Raw genomic sequence first — 16,679 nt, 5'->3', positions numbered from 1 at the left:
TAACTCATTCCAGTGCTTCACCACCTTTCTAATGAAAAAGTTTTTCTTAATATCCAACCTAAACCTCCCCCACTGCAACTTGAGACCATTGCTTCTTGTTCTGTCATCAGGTACCACTGAGAACAGTCTAGATCCATCCTCTTTGGAACCCCCTTTCAGGTAGTTGAAAGCAGCTATCAAATCCCCCCTCATTCTTCTCTTCTGCAGACTAAACAATCCCAGTTCCCTCAGCCTCTCCTCATAAGTCGTGTGCTCCAGCCCCCTAATCATTTTTGATGCCCTCCGCTGGACTCTCTCCAATTTATCCACATCCTTCATGGGGATGGGCGAGGGGGCTGCAGAAACCCATGGGGATGGGAGGTGTGGGGACAGGGGCAGATGTGCTTGACTGAATGGGAGAGGGCTTGGGGTCAGCCAGGGTCCACATGGGGGAGGCTCCCCAGCTCCTTAGCAATCCTGCCCTGCCCCCCAAAAAACCTGTTCCTTGTTTCTCTCATCCATACCCAACAGCTCTCCAGCCTGACTTCCCCCAACCTTTTCAGTGCTTCTGACAGGTACAAGAAATATAGTTCTGTATTGTCATTTAAACAAACTACTCAAAGTCCTGTATTAATATGCCTAGTAAGGAATCTATGTGTCAAAAAACATTGCCAGAATCTTTTTTTTGGGTCTATATTGTTACAGACGTACTTGCCGACAGATATTTTGAAATAAATTACCAAAATAATTTAAACTGGCATGATTATATTGTGTTATTTTGACAAATAAAATATACAGAATTTTAAAACATTGTGCGCAGAATTTTTAATTTTTTGGCACAGAATTCCCCCAGAAGTATGTTATGTCCCTGTTTAAGCAGGCTCAGAAATGCCAGCGATAGCTACAAATATAACCTATGCTTACTCAGGGGGATGCAATTTCATAAACACTGGGCCAAACCAAATATTTACTCAGCTTTTACTCACTTCTGCTTCAGATAAAATTTCCATTGACTTCAACAGAGGTTTTGCCTGGGTGAGGATCCAGTGAGAAAGAGTAAAGACTTCAGGATCTGGCTTAGTGAGTCAAACTGCTGATTTAGGGAGTGTCACGCTGCTAGGCTGAATAGAATGGGGACAGTCTGTGGGGTATTAGGGGAACTAAGGTTAAACTTACCATCATACTTTTAGACATCACAGGAGCATTTTCCTGAAAGATGCCATCGGGTTTCTGCTTTTCTAGGATCAGCCATTTCACAGCCCCGCAGATAACTTCAGATTGTATGGGCACTAGTTTGCTAGCCAGGGAAAAGACCTTCGCTACATACGCCGTCAGCCTGAGGGGTTAACATGCAGAATCAATCAGGTCAGAAGGTCGCTCCTGCCTTCCTGAAATTCTCCTTGACACAGATGTTTGAGCCAATGTGTTACCATCTGTGCTGAGGGATGAGTTAAATGTGTATGAAAACTTCACCAATAATTGGTGTCGGGACAGGTTTTGTGTGGATCAACCTAATAAATCAGTTGCAGTAACTTAATTACTTGCCCACAAATAAGCGGGGGGGGGGGGGGGGGAAGAGGGAGAGGGGTGAGATTAGAGACACGCGAATGCTTAGAAATCTGTATGCCACAGAACTTCCTGCAGTAATTGGGTTGTCACTGGCATTCCACCATCCAACCACTAACTAAGTCTTACCATAGGCGCTGACTCCATGGGTGCTCCGGAGCTAGAGCACCCATGGGGAAAAATTGGTGGGTGCTCTTCACCCACCGGCAGCCAAGCTCCCCGCCCTGCTCCAGCTCACCTCTGCTTCCACTTCGCCTCCTCCCCTGAGTGTGCCGCATCCTCACTTCTCCTCCCAGCGCTTACTGCTGCGAAACAGCTGTTTCGCAGTGTAACAAGCTGTGGAAGGGAGGCGGGAGGAGCGGGAACACAGCACACTCTGGGGAGGAGGCAGGGAAAAGGCGGGGCCGGGGATTTGGGGAAGGAGTCCAATAGGGGCAGGGAGGGGCGGAGACTTTGGGGAATGGGTTGGAATGTGGGCGGGGCAGGGGTGGAGTCGGGATGGGACCTGAGGAGGTGGGGTGTCGAGCACCCACCGGTGCCAGGAGAAGTTGGTGCCCCGAGTCTTACTTTGCTTAGCATGAAATATGATGGGATCATGACTAGTAGAGCTGTGATTATAGAATTTGTGTGCGCCGTGGACACCTTCCCACTGGGAACTGGACTGAAACCCACCAAATTCATTGCACACAAGCCATCATGTTCTAACAAACACGTGTTAGACCTCTACTGATCTAAGCCACTCTGGTGTCAGCAACCATACAAGGAACTGCATTCCATTACCAATCTCTGATGCTGTCAAGTCCCCTCCGTTTGTAATCCCCTGGTGTATTTTTCTAAAGATCCAGTTCTACACATGAAATTTGTCCATTCAGTGAAGCCAGGGGAATAGATTGCTCTGGCTCATGTCTTCCAGAGGAATGGTATACAAAGGAGAAGCTCTACACAACGCAGCAGAGCGTTATAGAAAAGCTGCCTTTACCATGTGCTTGAGAGTGATCTTGTATAGGCTGCATAGGAGTGGTTGGGTTTCTTATATGCCAGTTGCTGTGTGTAACCTGAAAAGGAGAAAGAAAGGTCTTTGAAATGTGTTGTGCACCTCTCCTGCCTTATCCCTCCCATCTGTCATCCCTCTCCCCTTCTCTCCTTCCTCTTTGCAAAGCACCATCTCTGCCCTCAGCTTCCTACTTCCCTCCTGTCATAAATAAACAGATCAGGGTTAAGGTCTCTTTTACCTGTAAAGGGTTAACAAGCTCAGTAACCTGATGAACACCTGACCAGAGGACCAATCAAGGGACAAGATAATTTCAAATCTCTGTGGAGGGAAGTCTTTGTCTGTGTTTCTTTGTTTGGAGTTAGTCTCTTTTTGGATTTAAGAGAGGCCAGTCATATCCTTCAAGTTCTCCAAGTTTCCTGAAATAGCCTCTTCTATTCAATATAGTGAGTATTAGTTAAAAAGGTGGATTAGTCTTTTGAGTTGCTTTCTGTATTTGCAATTGTGTGTTTGCTGAAAAAAATCTTTATTTCTGTTTGCTGTTACTGATTATTCTGAGGAGGAGGGAGGGGGAAGTCTCTCCAGGTTTATAAGTCAGACCCTGTGATATTTTTCCATCCTGGTATTACAGAGAGAGTGTACTTTCTTTCTTTCTTTTTAATAAAATCTTTTCTTTTTAGAACTTGATTGATTTCTTCCCTTGTTTGGATTTTCAGGGGAAGGGGAGGGGGGAAAAAGTGAATCCCTCTTTGTTTTGATTCAAGGAATTTGAATCCAGGTATCTCTCATAAGCATTAGGAGAGGGGAGGGGGGAAATGGTTGTTTCCCTTTGTGTTGAGATTCAAGTTTGAATCTGTGTCCCCAGGGAGAGTTTTGGGGGAACAGGGAGTGTGTCAGACACTTAAAACTTGACTGGTGGCAGCAAGAACCAGATCTAAACTAGGATTTTAGTTTAGAGGAGTCCATGCAGGTCCCCATCTTGTGAACGCTAAAGTTCAAAGTGGGGAATAAACCTATGACACCTCCATTCTGTGTTTGTTAACAGCAGCCAGTTTGACTGGGAATCCAGTCCATGGAAGCAACTAAACCGAGCACTCCAGAGATCAGGATCCAAGTCACTTTCACGCTGGCTCAGGCTAATGTGCTCATCACATCGAAATTCTGCTCCTAGTGCGCACAGGGCCGTGAGCTGAGCATGGCACAGATATCAGGTAGGAGGAAATCTAAGAGGCAGCACAGGTAATTGAAAGAGGAGTTCAGTCCCCATGACACATTCATACCTTGGCCACTCTATAGAGACAGCTGCAAGATGTCCTGGGTCAGATGTGGCGAGGATTTTGGCAGAAGCGGATTAAGATTTGTTGGGGCCCGGGGCACAAAGAACATTTGGGCCCACCACACCCTGTGGGACCAGGGGTGCCAGAACTAGGGGGGCTAGGAAGGCCACCCCCCTACACACACACTTTTAAAAGTGCAAGGTCATTCCCGCCCAGTTTTTAACATAGCCTCGGTCAGGCGTGGAGCAGTGGTGGCATGGGCGTAGTTTGGGAGAACGGGGGAGGCGTTGCCCCCTCCAACTGCAAGCCTAGGGCCAGAGGCGACAGGAGGAGTGGTGCCACAGGTGGTGGGTGAACCACCAGCTCAGGTAGGCTAGCTCCCGGCCCACCCCTTCCACCTGAGGCCTCGCCCCTGGAGGGGGCAGGAGGCTGGACTGGAGCCCCTGCCCCTGGTTCCCACCGGCAGTGGTGTGCCCCAGGTGGTGGGGACATGGGCTGGGAGATGTTCTCAGGCACCCAGGCCCTCTCCTCAGAGCAGGTGGAGGGTCCAGGGCTTCCCACAGCAGCTCGGGCTCCCTGGGCAGCTCTTACCATTGCCTGGCTCTGGCTTCTCCAAGGGGAAGAGGAGGAACAGGGGGCAGGGAGACGGTTCTGGTGCCAGTGCCCCCTACATGTCTAACCAGGTTCCAGCGCTCCCGCTGGGTCCCCCAGATTAGATTTTGGCAACACCGATATGTGTCCCGCTAGGAACTGACTTGAGATCCATCAACTGAGCCCACAAAGACCCCCAAACAGCCGTCCCAAAGTAAGTTTTTTGCTGTCATCAAGATGGAACAGATTTTAACCATCAACTATGTACATCTGTCCCACTAGGAAGTGGGCTAAGACTCACCAGTCCGGAAAATAACAATTTAATTGTTGAGGTGAGATAGATCTGAGCTGGGAGCATATGGAAAATGGTTCTATTATAATCCTGGGGGAATTCTGTGCCACTGTGCACGGGCAGAATTCGTGTCCCATGCAGAATTTTTTTTGTCTGCAGAAAATACATTCAGCCAGAGAGGTTCTGCAGTTACACCTTTCACCCACCATGGGCTGCACTGGTGCCAGAACGGAGGGTGGCTGCTCCCGGGTGGGAGCAGCCCCAGCTGCAGCTAGGGAAGAGAAGAAGCTGTGTTCCTCAGTGCTCTGCCCATGGGGCCAGGTCAGGAGGCATGGGATATGGGGGGATGGACAGCATGGAGCACATGGGGCTGCTGGGTGTGTGTGTCAAAGATGGGTTCAGAAGGACTAGTGGGGGGGACAGACTGGGGCGGGGGCTGAACGGACGGGTAGGGGAGGGATACATGGGAACAGACAGAAGAGGGGTGGTTGAGTGGGGGTTCAGGGACATGGGCACAGGGGGAGGAGGGGTGGCTAAGTGGGGGTGCAGGGTTGCATGGGGAGGAGGTGGCTGAGTGGAAGTGCAGGGACACATGGGAACTGGGGGTACAGGGACACTTGGGGACAGGGCAGATGTGCCTGACTGAATGAGAAAGGCTAGGGGTCAGCCAGGGTCTGCAGCGGGGAGGCTTCCTAACAATCTCTCCCCCCAAGCGTGTGCTTGGGGTGGCATGCCGTGGGAGGGCGGCAGGCGGCTCCGGTGGACCTCTCGCAGGCATGCCTGCGGAGGGTCCGCTGGTCCCGTGGCTCCAGTGAACCTCCCACAGGCGTGCCTGCGGAGGGTCCGCTGGTCCCGGGGCTTCAGTGGAGCATCCACAGGCATACCTGCAGAAGGTCTACCGGAGCTGCGGGACCAGCGGACCCTCCGCAGGCACGTCTGCAGGAGGTCCACCGGAGCCACGGGACTGGCGACCACCAGAGCACCCCCCGTGGTGTGCCGCCCTGCCTGGGGCGGCGCAATTCCTAGAGCCGCCCCTGCTCCCCCCGACCCAAAAACCCCCACATGTTCCATACTTCTCCCACCCACACCCAACAACCCTTCAAATCCACAGCAAGGCTCCTCCCAGCCATTACTACCCTCTCCCTCAGCTCCACCTTCACTCCCGGCTCCCCCAGACCTTTGCACTGCTTCTGAGGGGTGCAGGAAATACATTTCTGTATTGTAGTTTAAATGAATTACTCCGAGTTCTATAGGAATATGCCTAGTAAGGAATCTATTTGTCAAAAAACATTTCCTGAAACTTTTTTGTTGTCTGTATTGTTACAGACAAACTTGCTCATGGGTATTGTGTAATAAACTACCAAAATAATTGAAACTGGCATGATTATATTGTGTTATTTTGACAAATAAAATATGTAGAATTTTGCAGAATTTTAAAATATTGTGAAAGAATTTTTCATTTTTGGCACAGAATTCCCCGGGGGTATTCTATAGGTTGACACCACTCGCCTTAGCCATCCTGGCCCCCACCCAATAGCCATATGCAGGAATAACCAAGCCCTAGTAATGAACAGGAGTCTGGAGAAGGTCCTGCTGTCACCCAGGAAAGCCTCTTACCCCTCCTGATCAGGTTGATGGCTTCAGCCCGGCGATTCACCCCCATCGCCTCCCACTGGTTGGTGCTGTCCAAGAAGTAGGTGGAAATGACCGTTGGGGTCAAACTGATCATGTTCTGTTCCACACACCCATAGGGCACCACGATAAGATGCTTCAGCTTGGCCCCGTCAATAGAGTTTTCTACAACCTGAGCCACGGGGTTTCCTGGCCAAGAGAAGAACCTGGTGTGAATTCAAGCATGGGCGTGGTGGCTTGTGGGAATGGGGAGAAAGTGATCCCTCAATGGGTTCTGTAGACTTAACATTCTGAACCTGAAATGTGCCTCAATGCCCCCTGGAGTCTGGGGCACCCACCACCCTGTAGAACTGGGGCCTAAGACTGGTTCAGTTGATCCAAACCCCTGCTGGGACCTTGCAGGTTGGAAGAGAAGTCAGTGATGTGGAGTCTGGGTATATTTTCAGTGCAACTTGTTTCATTTACACTATGCACACCAGTCCTGGAGCAGAGGGAGTTGCAAACAGCATGCAGGTCAGTCCTCTCTCTCTGGGATCTTGGCCCCAAACACTACTTCTCAGTTCCCAGGGAACAACTCTAGTAACAGAGATGAAAGCAAATGCTCCTGCTGCTTTCCACAGCTCCCCTAAAGAAAATTCACAAAAAGAACACCGCCACTGTATTTCTTCCTCGACTAAAAACTTGCTCGCACACTAGGAAAAAACTTGTAAGAGTGTGTAACATTTGGTCCATTTCTTGACCTCTGGCCCAACAGTCTTACGAACTTCTGAGTTTCACTCAGTATGATTTCTAAGCACTTCACAATCACAGGCTCTTATTTACCAGTGATGGAGACTTTGGTTTCTGGTACAGTATCTGGAATGATATCATTTATATCTGGAGCTTTCACCTTTATCATCTGTTCCCCACCTGTGAAAAGGAGAAAAGAACCCACAGTGAAAATATGAGCGTCCTGTTGGCTTTGCAGCTGCTATTTCTCCTGGGTTACAGGCTCCCTGCCTTCATACAGAGCCTGAAATGATGCCCTGTGGAGGGAGATGGAGGAAGGTACTAAGATGAGAGGGGGGTGGTGACATTGCAGTCCAAACTGATTGTCCCAGGATTCATACTGCTGACTTCCGAATAAGCTAAACCGGCTGTGTGATCACAGGCATGAATTCAGCTGATTTAAAGCGATGATAAAGACATTAATATTAGTGGCATGATTCTCCACTACTTTTCACTTTATTATTAATTATGATTATTTGTACCGCAGTAGTGCCCAGAGGCACCAGTCCAGGGCTGGGCCTCCATTCTTCCTCTGTTGCCTCCAGTGATGGAGAATCATGTCTAGTTTTGGAATCAAACATTTTCTAAAATGTTCTCTTCTATCCTTGAGAGCTACCTGTTCCATCAGCCAATAGCAAAATCCGTGTCACACTTTATATTCAAAAGTATGATTACACAGAGTTTATAAAAGGATTGACAACTTCTTAATAAATGTTTTAATAAATGGCTAATCAATTGTTACAGATTCTTAGAGTTCAGCAGATCAATAGGTTGCTTATAACCACTACAACACCTTCTATTGATATCTGCAACACATACTGTTCATGTCTGCACCCCGCTTCTAACATATAGTAATATTTTAAACCCTTTATTAACTGCTTATAAATGTGCTCAACATTGTGTGACCAAAATCTGTTTTGATTTGTGTCTGACTCCTTTGAGAGGAACATTAGTTCACTGGTTAAGACATTATCCTTGGACTGAGAACCTGGACTCATTCCTTACTCTGGTGCAGACTCCCTGTATGCCTTTGGGCTAGTAGTTAATAGCTTGGTTCCTCAGTCTCCCCAGCTGTAAAATGGGTATAAAAACATTTCCCTATCTCGTAAGTGTGTTGTGAGGATAAGTACATTAAAGATCATGAGGTGCTCAGTGTGACACTGCACCCCATATTCTTCATAGAAATATTGTTATGATATGAATGTGGCACAACTAAGATATGTTTTATGTAAGATGGGTCATGTGAGGTATCATTGGAAATGTTCTGATCTACTGAATGTGGCTATCCAATTTGTATGCATGTATCATTTCTGTATCTGAGGTTAGGAATATTGACTATGTAACAATTACAACTATGTGTGTATTTGGGGGAACGCCCACCAGACAATAGACAATCAGCCTCAATAGGCCATTAGGAAGAACAACAAGACTTGGAAGATACTAATCTCAGCGCCTTCCTGAGACGCTCCTGGGGTTGCTGCTTTGACACTACAAGGTCAGGTGATCGGCTCACCTGGTACTAGACCCCCATCGTGGGCTTTCAGTGTTTTTCCATTAAGAGGTAGCGGGGTGGGGGTGGGGGGTCAGACTGGGAAACAAAAGATTCCTGCCTTATGTATATTCTATTTAAGGCTGGGAAGTAAGGCAATCAGACCTTTTCTCCTTTGCCTCCCATCCAAGAAGGAAGATTGCTAAAAACATCTGAAGGAAAGGCTGAGTCCAGGCTGAGAACAGGGATTTACCCTGTTAAGAGACATAACTGGAACTCTGATCTGCAGAAACTCGGCCACCTGCCTAAAACATCATTTAGGGTGAGAAATTACAAGGTGTACCCTGTTTCTTTAGTATATTAAGCTTTGTTCGCATGTTTTGTTTTATTTCCTCAGTAATCTGCTTTGTTCTGTTTGCTGTCCTGTATAATCACATACCATTTACCCTTTATCGTTAATAAAATTGTTTTTAGTTTATTCCAAAACCCAATTTGTGCAATTCATATCTGGGGGGAAGGGGCGGGCAAAGAGCTGTGCATATCTCCCTCCATGTTGAGGAAGGGGGAGATTTTTATGAGCTTGCATCGTGCCTCTCTCTCTATACAGCGCAAGACAATATTATTTTGGGTTCACACCCCAAATGAGGTGTGCACGTGAGTGCTGGGTAAACACCCAAGCTGAATCTTCCCTCACAGAGCTGATTTCAGTCTGTGTCTGCTGCTGGTTGTGGTCTTACCTATGTCTGGGCCAGAAAAGGCTTGAGGGCCTGGCACAGCAAGAACGGAGTGAGGAAGCCCAGGCTGGTGGAATGGGCGGACGCAGTGGAACTCCAGCACATCAGGTGGCACCTCGGATGTGGGGGTTCTAACCTGTCACACTCAATTACTATGGTATGTGTAAGTATCTCAAAAGGATATAATGCTGTGGTGATACATGATTGTGTAAGGCAAAGACCAGGAATGTCAATATTTCACACAAACTTTAAACCAGTGTGGGGTATTCCATGGAACTGATGCAAGTCTTCCACTGGCAGCCTCACATGTCGCCAAAAACCGAAGTGATCCGTTTGAAAATCCCCAGGCACGATCGTATGGCAGGTGCAGAATTTTTCTGGCGAGTTTGAGGCAAATTGGGAAAAGCGTTTGAAAGATACGAGGGCTCCAAAAATGAGATACCGTCGCTTGTCTATACATTGTGTGCTCACTGGGCGCTTGCAGAAGGAAAGGCGCTACATAAAGACAAATCATTGTGGTTACTCACCTGCTGCAGCTGGATCCAGCTGAGCGGACATAGTCCGGCTTACTCTCATCCCTTCAGGCTAGGAGGGAAGAACAAGAACACATGATCAAAGTGGAACAAAAGTTATTTGCAGCGTTGTAGCCAGGTTGGTCCCAGGACAGGGGTGACGGCATAGGCACCGACTCCGTGGGTCCTCTGGGGCTGGAGCACCCACAGGGAAAAACTGGTGGGTGCTGAGCACCCAGCGGCAGCCCCACATCAGCTCTCTCTCTCCCCCCCAAGTGTTTGTCACCCACCGCGGATCAGCACCTCCCTCTCCTTCCCCACGCCCCTTGCCCACTGCAAACAGCTGTTTCGCAGCGTGCAGGAGGTTGGGAGGAGGAGCGAGGACACGCTCAGGGGAGGGGGCAGGAAGAGGCAGGGAGGGGTGGAGCCTTGGGAGGAGGGGTGGAGCCTTGGGAGAAGGGATGGAGTGGGGGCGGAGCCTGGGGGTCGAGCACCCCCGGCTCTTTGAAAAGTTGGCTCCTGTGGGCGATGGATTCTTCCCCAAAGTGGGGGGCCCATGAGGCCCCATGCCCTCTGTGGCCCTGCCCCTCCTCTCCCCCCAAAGTCCCGCCCCCCAGCCAAGCTGGCAGCTGGACCCCAGCTGGGGAGCCCAGGGCGCACCCCCTGCCCGGGGTCAGAGGGCCCAAGAGCAGCCCCCAGCCCACGTCCCTGCCTAGGGCAGGTGGAGGGTCTGCGGCTACCCACAGCTGCCCGTGCAGCTCTTACCCCGACCCCAGGGGGTGGGGACATGGGCCAGGGGCTGCTCTCAGCCCCTCCCCCAGGCAGGTGGAGGGTCTGCGGCTCCCCACAGAAGCCCAGGCTCCCTGGGCCGCTCTTACCTGGGCCGGGCTCCAGCTTCCAGTCTGGCCAGGGGGCGGGGCCTTGGGGGGGGGAAGAGGAAGGGCTGGGGGCCGGGCCCGTGGCTAAAGTGGGAGGGCCATGGTCCCTTGGCCCCCCCAATCCCAAGATAAGAGAGAGAGACAAGGGCAGGGGGGGTCAGGTAATATCTTTTATTGACCAACTTCGGTTGGTGGAAGGGACAAGCCTTTCGCGCTTCCCAGAGCTCTCCCTCAGGTCTGGAGAAAGAAACGGGAGAAGGAATGTTTCCTTTTGGTCTGGCTGCATCTTGGAAGGAAAAGGGGGAAGCCCCATTTCCCAGCCCCAAATGCCACCCTGGTGTACATCTCCTGACTTCAGTGGAGCTTTACCCGGAATGAATTTACCCCTAGAACTGAGCTTTCCCCCTAGAACCGCGCAGGGTAAGGAATTGGTGTTCTCACGGCTATACGTTGTTTCAGTTCTCAGTGAAGGACCCCTGATCCCCAAGTGAAGTCTCCCGTTAAGAGGCCAAATGGCATTGATTTTCCATGGGCAAGCTGGAAGAGTCAGTTCTGGCCCTTCTGCTCTCAAATATAACTGACTCATGTCCTCCAATATCAGACCACTGTTCACAGGGCCAGCCTAAAGATGTTTGGGAGGGTTTATCATGGCCCTCATCACTGTAGTATCTGAGTGCTTCACAGTCTTGCATGGATCTATTGCTACAACCCCCCTGGGACATAGGGCAGCACTAACATCCCCATTTTACAGATGGGTAACTGAAGTGCAGAGAGACTAAGTGACTTACCCAAGGTCACACAGGGAGTCTGTGGCACAGCAGGGAATCAAAACCAAGTCTCCTACGCCCTAGGTCAATACTTTAACCACTGGACCATCCTTCATGTGCAGTGAGGGCTCATGAGATGATTCTTTGAGATACACCAGCAACATTTTCCATGAAGTGTGTGAGAATATCTTTAAAACGTCCTCCCACAATTTTACTGCAGAAATGGAGCCCACTGAGGGCGCTGGTCCAAGGAGCAAGACACTAGGGGGCTTAGCAGCTGAGCTTGGGTCTCTCATGGGACACCCTGCAGACACACCTGCAGAGTTACGTGCAGCAACTAGGCCATTAACAAAGCTGCTGTGGTCACTGCAGTGGAGAGAAGGAAGTGGGCTGAGGACAGAGGTGCTAACTTCTGAGGTAAGGTAAAGACCAGATTCCAAAGACAACCTAGCCATGCCACCGGCTGCTTGTCCTGTGACCAGACAGGATGGATGCCTGTGACCCAGTACATACCACGACCTTCAGCTTCTTCTTCACACCGTCGGACACGTATGAGTCCCACACAGCTGCTTTCACCTCTACGTCGTGCAGCCCTAGCTCCAGTGGGACGATCACGAGTGGCACCGCCCGGGAAGACATGGGCTCAATGTCCAGGATCTGCCGATATTTCGTTTTGGAAGAGGATGCGCTGCACAAAGCTGGATTGTGTAACAGCTCCATTCGGACCTGGGAAGTGAGCACAGGGGCAGCTTTTACCCAGAGAAATACGGTAACCAGAGGGGAGCGGTTCTCTCTGTTACAAACGGCTGCTTTGCTGGCTGGGGTCTGAGGGTCCAATCCTGCCAGGTGCTGAATGCCTCCAGCAAGCTCAAGGTGCTCAGCATTTTGCAGCATTTCTCCAAGAAGAAGTCCAATAACAAGGCTAAAAAGCACTGGTTGATGTGTAATGAAGCCAAAGGATCCAGACCGGCAGCCTTTAGAAACCCAAGTACCACATTTGTCCATAGATCGGGGACAGGACAAGCAGTAGCAGGGCAAGCTCTGCCTATTCATCCCTGCCTATTGCCTATTCAGTCTTTGGACTGACGGCTGAGATGGACAGAAAGAAGGCCAATGAATGTCAACTGGGACCATGGCTTTGCGATGAGGACACTGGGGTGAGGATGTCAGCAAGCATGTGGACACGGGTGATCCAGAGGATATAGTGTACTTGGACTTTCAGAAAAGCTTTGACAAGATCACTAACCAAAGGCTCTTGAGCAAAGTAAAGAGTCATGGGATAAAAGGAAAGGTCCTCTCCTGGATCAGTAACTGGTTAAAAGATAGGAAACAAAGGGTAGCAATAATTGATCAGTTTTCACAGCCAAGAAGTAAATAGCGGGGTTCCCCAAGGATCTGTACTGGGACCTGTTCTCTTCAACATCGTCATAAATGATCTGCAAAAGGGGATAAACAGTGAGATGACAAAGTTTTCAGACAATACAAATTTACTCAAGATAGTTAAGTCCAAAGCAGACTGTGAAGAGTTACTAAGGGATCTTGCAAAACTGTATGACTGGGCAAGAAAATGGCAGATGAAATATAAGCACACAGTAATAAGCACACAGTAATGCACACAGTAATGCACATTGGAAAACATAATGCTAACTATATGCATAAAATGATGGGTCTAAATTAGTTGTTTCCAGTCCAGATAGAGATCTTGGAGTCATTGTGGATAGTTCTCTGAAAATATCTGATCAATGTGCAGTAGCAGTCAAAAAAGCAAACAGAATGTTAGGAACTATTAGGAATTAGATAGATAATAAGACAGAAAATATCACAATGCCACTATATAAATCCATGGTATGTCCACACCTTGAATACTGCTTGCAATTCTGGTCACCCCATCTGAAAAAACATACGCAAGAACTGGAAAAACTACAGAGAAGGGCAACAAAAATGATAAAGTGGATGGAACAGCTTCCCTATGAGGAGAGATTAAAAAGACTAGGAATGTTAATGTTAGAAAAGAGATGACTGTGGGAAGGGTATAAGAGATTTATAAAATTATGAATGATGTGAGGAAAGTGAATAAGGAAGTGTCATTTACTCCTTCACATAACACAGGAACCAGGGGTCATCCAAGAAAATTAATAAGCAGCAAATTTAAAACAAATGTAAGGAAGTATTTCTTCACGCCCTGCACAGTCAACCCGCAGAACTCATTGCCAGGGAAATCTTGTAAAATCCAAAAGTATAATTGGGTTTAGAAAAGAATTAGCTAAGTTTATGGAGGACAGGTCCATCAACGGAATTAGCCAAGACAGTCAGGTGCAACCCCATGCTCTGGTTGTCCCTAAAACTCTGACAGCCAGAAGCTGGGACTGGATGACAGGGGAGGGATCACTCGATAATTGCCCTGTTCTGTTCATTCCCTCTGAATCACCTGGCACTGGCCACTGTCGGAAGACGGGTACTGGGTTAGCTGTACCACTGGTCTGACCCAACAGGGCCGTATATTCAGAACTACCACTAGAGGACATTTAAGCCCACATTACAGACATATGTCCCATTCGGAAGTGAAACCGTGAACTCATTTAGTCAGACGGTGACCAACAAGCAGCCCTTATTTTGGGAACGACCTTCTGTAAATACACACCGTGAATGGGTTCTGTTTGACCTGATCGTTTTAATGTGTCTATTTCAGGACAGAATCAGCTTGGCATGGGTCATGTGTGACTCCCGCGTTGGGGAAGGGTGGGGGCCTGAGTGTTGGAAGCTCCCTAGAAGTGTGTGTGTGTGTGGGGGGGCCACCAGCACCCGGACCGTGGCCCTGCCCCATGCTCCACCCCAGGCCCCACTCCTGCTCAGCCCCCTCCCCTGGGGGCCCTCCCACTGCTCACGCCTCTTCGCATCCTCCCCCACCCGCCACCTGACACCCTCGTCTTTCTGCCTTTTTAAGAGAAGAAGTGCAAGTGGCGAGTGGGGGAGGGGGTGAAGAGGCATGAGAGGCAGGTATGGGAGCCTTAGGGGGTGTATGGAGAGGCGTGAGAGGTGGGTGGGGAGGTCATGGGGGAAGTGCGGGAGCAGAAGAACATAAAACATAAGAATGGCCGCACTGGGTCAGACCAAATGTCCATCCATCCCAGTATCCTGTCTACCGACAGTGGCCAATGCCAGGTTCCACAGAGGGAGTGAACCTAACAGGTAATGATCAAGTGATTTCTCTCCTGCCATCCATCTCCACCCTCTGACAAATAGAGGCTAGGGACCCCATTCCTTACCCATCCTGGCTAGTAGCCTTAAAGGCAGCACGAGAGGCAGGCAGGGCGGCTTCGGGGGAAGAGGCGGACCTGGAACGGGAAGAGGAACAGTGTAGGCAAGGCCGGGGGAAGAGCGGAACGCAGGAGCGGGGCCTCAGGGCGGAGCGTGGGTGAGCCGCACTGTGTTTTGGGCTTAGCCTCCCCAGGCCTATTATACCCATTGCTCATGCAGCTTGGGGCCGTAGTTTTCTGTGTGGCATGGAGATCTCGAGTTGGGCACGCCTGTATCTAATGGCCTGTCTGAAGTGTAACTAGCAATGCAATATCTAGGTGCTAGATGCAAGTTTACCTTGATTTTGTCATCCTGATAGTTGTAGAGAATAGCCCGGATCTCCACCTGCTCATTCCTCACTACAGAGTAAGGCAGCCGGAGGTCGATGAAAAAGTCCTTCATCACTGTTATCTCGTAGGGGTCAGCCACACAGATCCCTGCAGTAGGAAAGGACCCCGGGTCAGGATCAATGGGATTTATGCTTTAATATTGAAACCCGTTTGTTATCACCTGGATTGTTCCATCTCACTGTGAGGTTTTTAAGGTCCGTTGCTGTCTGGAGCCCCTTTTTCCCCATTCGAATTTCTATTGGCTCACTTCAGCAAGCTGGCTGTGTTCCTCACCTTTGGTCTCGGAGAGGCTCACGGCCAGCACCTCCCAGGTAGTGATGGAATCCTTCAGGTAAAAATTCAAGGTCTTGGAAGAAATTCTACAAGGAGAGAGAGGCAGAGTTTTAATTTACAGAAGGAAGAAGCTAGGTCTCATGGGCATTCTCAGTCCAAGAGTCTAAATCCCAAATTCACCCACCCTTAAATGAGATCGGACATTGAGATCCTAACCAGTTATAGACACTGACTTCAGCAGTGGTTGGACATACTTATGTCATGCCTTTTGTTTTGGGGCAAAAATATAGCACAGAACAATGGGCCAGGTCAGTAAAGATTTACTGACTTACACCCACTGTGGATCTGGTCCCGTGAGAACCACAGAGCTACACACTCTTACCCATCTCTGTTTGGCAGCTGGGGCAGCTGTTCCACTTGCCATAACCAACTCTCTGGAAAGTGGCTCCTCGAGGTAATATCTTCATCTTGTAAGAACCCTTCATCAATGTGACCTGGGATGTTAAATCAGAGGTAGTTAGCCGAGCTGTGAAATCCTCAGTGCCCTGCACTGAGATTCAATAGGATGGCAGTGATGTTGTGGCATAAACCGTTATGTTTTGATGCCACCATGTTCTGGGGTTGTAGCATAGGTGGGTGGGTAGATGGGAGAAGGTGCCAGCCACCCACATTTGGTTGCCTCTCCCCGCCCACAACATCCCAGAGTGACGTGCTCTTTTTCTTTGGCTGATTCCGCATATGGCAAGCCTCTTCCAGCTGCCCATGCTCTGAGACACGGATCTCACCCAGTGAACATGAGCAGCACCAGCTCGGGTGGCCCAATATCCTTCCACCGTCCCTCCTCTGAGTGATATTAAAACCCTGGTACTTGCTTCGTGACAGTTCCAGTTGGAGCTCCCGCTGCCGCTCGTCCCGTATCGTTTTGATATAGTTGCAGCAGTCGAGGAAGGCCTTCTTGCACTCGGCCGTATCCAGGATGTACCCAGCCCGCTTCTCACAGCTGTGCCCCATGGGGTTCTCATACATCCCATCTTCGCAGCATTTCTTCACTGCCTGGTCCTGGTACTCTGCCGCTGAAATGTACAAACCACAAGGTCTCTCCTACTGAGTCTGTTGTGTCTCGCAATGTCTCAGTCCTCTTTACTCTCTAGTGGAGATGGGCAAAAGGCAGAGGAGAGTCAGCGGGTGAAATGTACACCTTCTCCCAGCCCGCACAGAGTGTATGTTACCCCAACAAAGACACCCTTACACTCACACCACCTACAGGTGCGTCTCACGTACCC

The 16,679-nt window shown here is 49.6% G+C and overlaps 1 protein-coding gene across 1 annotated transcript in view; it reads right to left on the bottom strand.

Annotated features, from left to right (window-relative positions):
- The window catches only part of LOC123353426 (venom factor-like), a 57,171-nt gene that overhangs the window by 19,216 nt on the left and 21,276 nt on the right, over positions 1–16,679 (bottom strand). Inside the window, exons 17-26 of the mRNA XM_044994491.1 lie at positions 16,269–16,469; positions 15,779–15,890; positions 15,397–15,482; positions 15,071–15,210; positions 11,990–12,202; positions 9,847–9,904; positions 7,151–7,237; positions 6,314–6,517; positions 2,525–2,600; positions 1,156–1,315 (exon numbers count right to left, since the gene is read on the bottom strand). Coding sequence (XP_044850426.1) covers positions 1,156–1,315; positions 2,525–2,600; positions 6,314–6,517; positions 7,151–7,237; positions 9,847–9,904; positions 11,990–12,202; positions 15,071–15,210; positions 15,397–15,482; positions 15,779–15,890; positions 16,269–16,469 — 1,337 coding nt within the window. The remainder of the gene's footprint in view (positions 1–1,155; positions 1,316–2,524; positions 2,601–6,313; positions 6,518–7,150; positions 7,238–9,846; positions 9,905–11,989; positions 12,203–15,070; positions 15,211–15,396; positions 15,483–15,778; positions 15,891–16,268; positions 16,470–16,679) is intronic.

The sequence above is a fragment of the Mauremys mutica genome, chromosome 20, assembly GCF_020497125.1.
Source record: "Mauremys mutica isolate MM-2020 ecotype Southern chromosome 20, ASM2049712v1, whole genome shotgun sequence".
Taxonomy (NCBI): Eukaryota; Metazoa; Chordata; order Testudines; family Geoemydidae; genus Mauremys; species Mauremys mutica.
The sequence above is the reverse complement of the archived record's forward strand: the minus strand, read 5'-3'. Positions and strand labels throughout refer to the sequence as shown.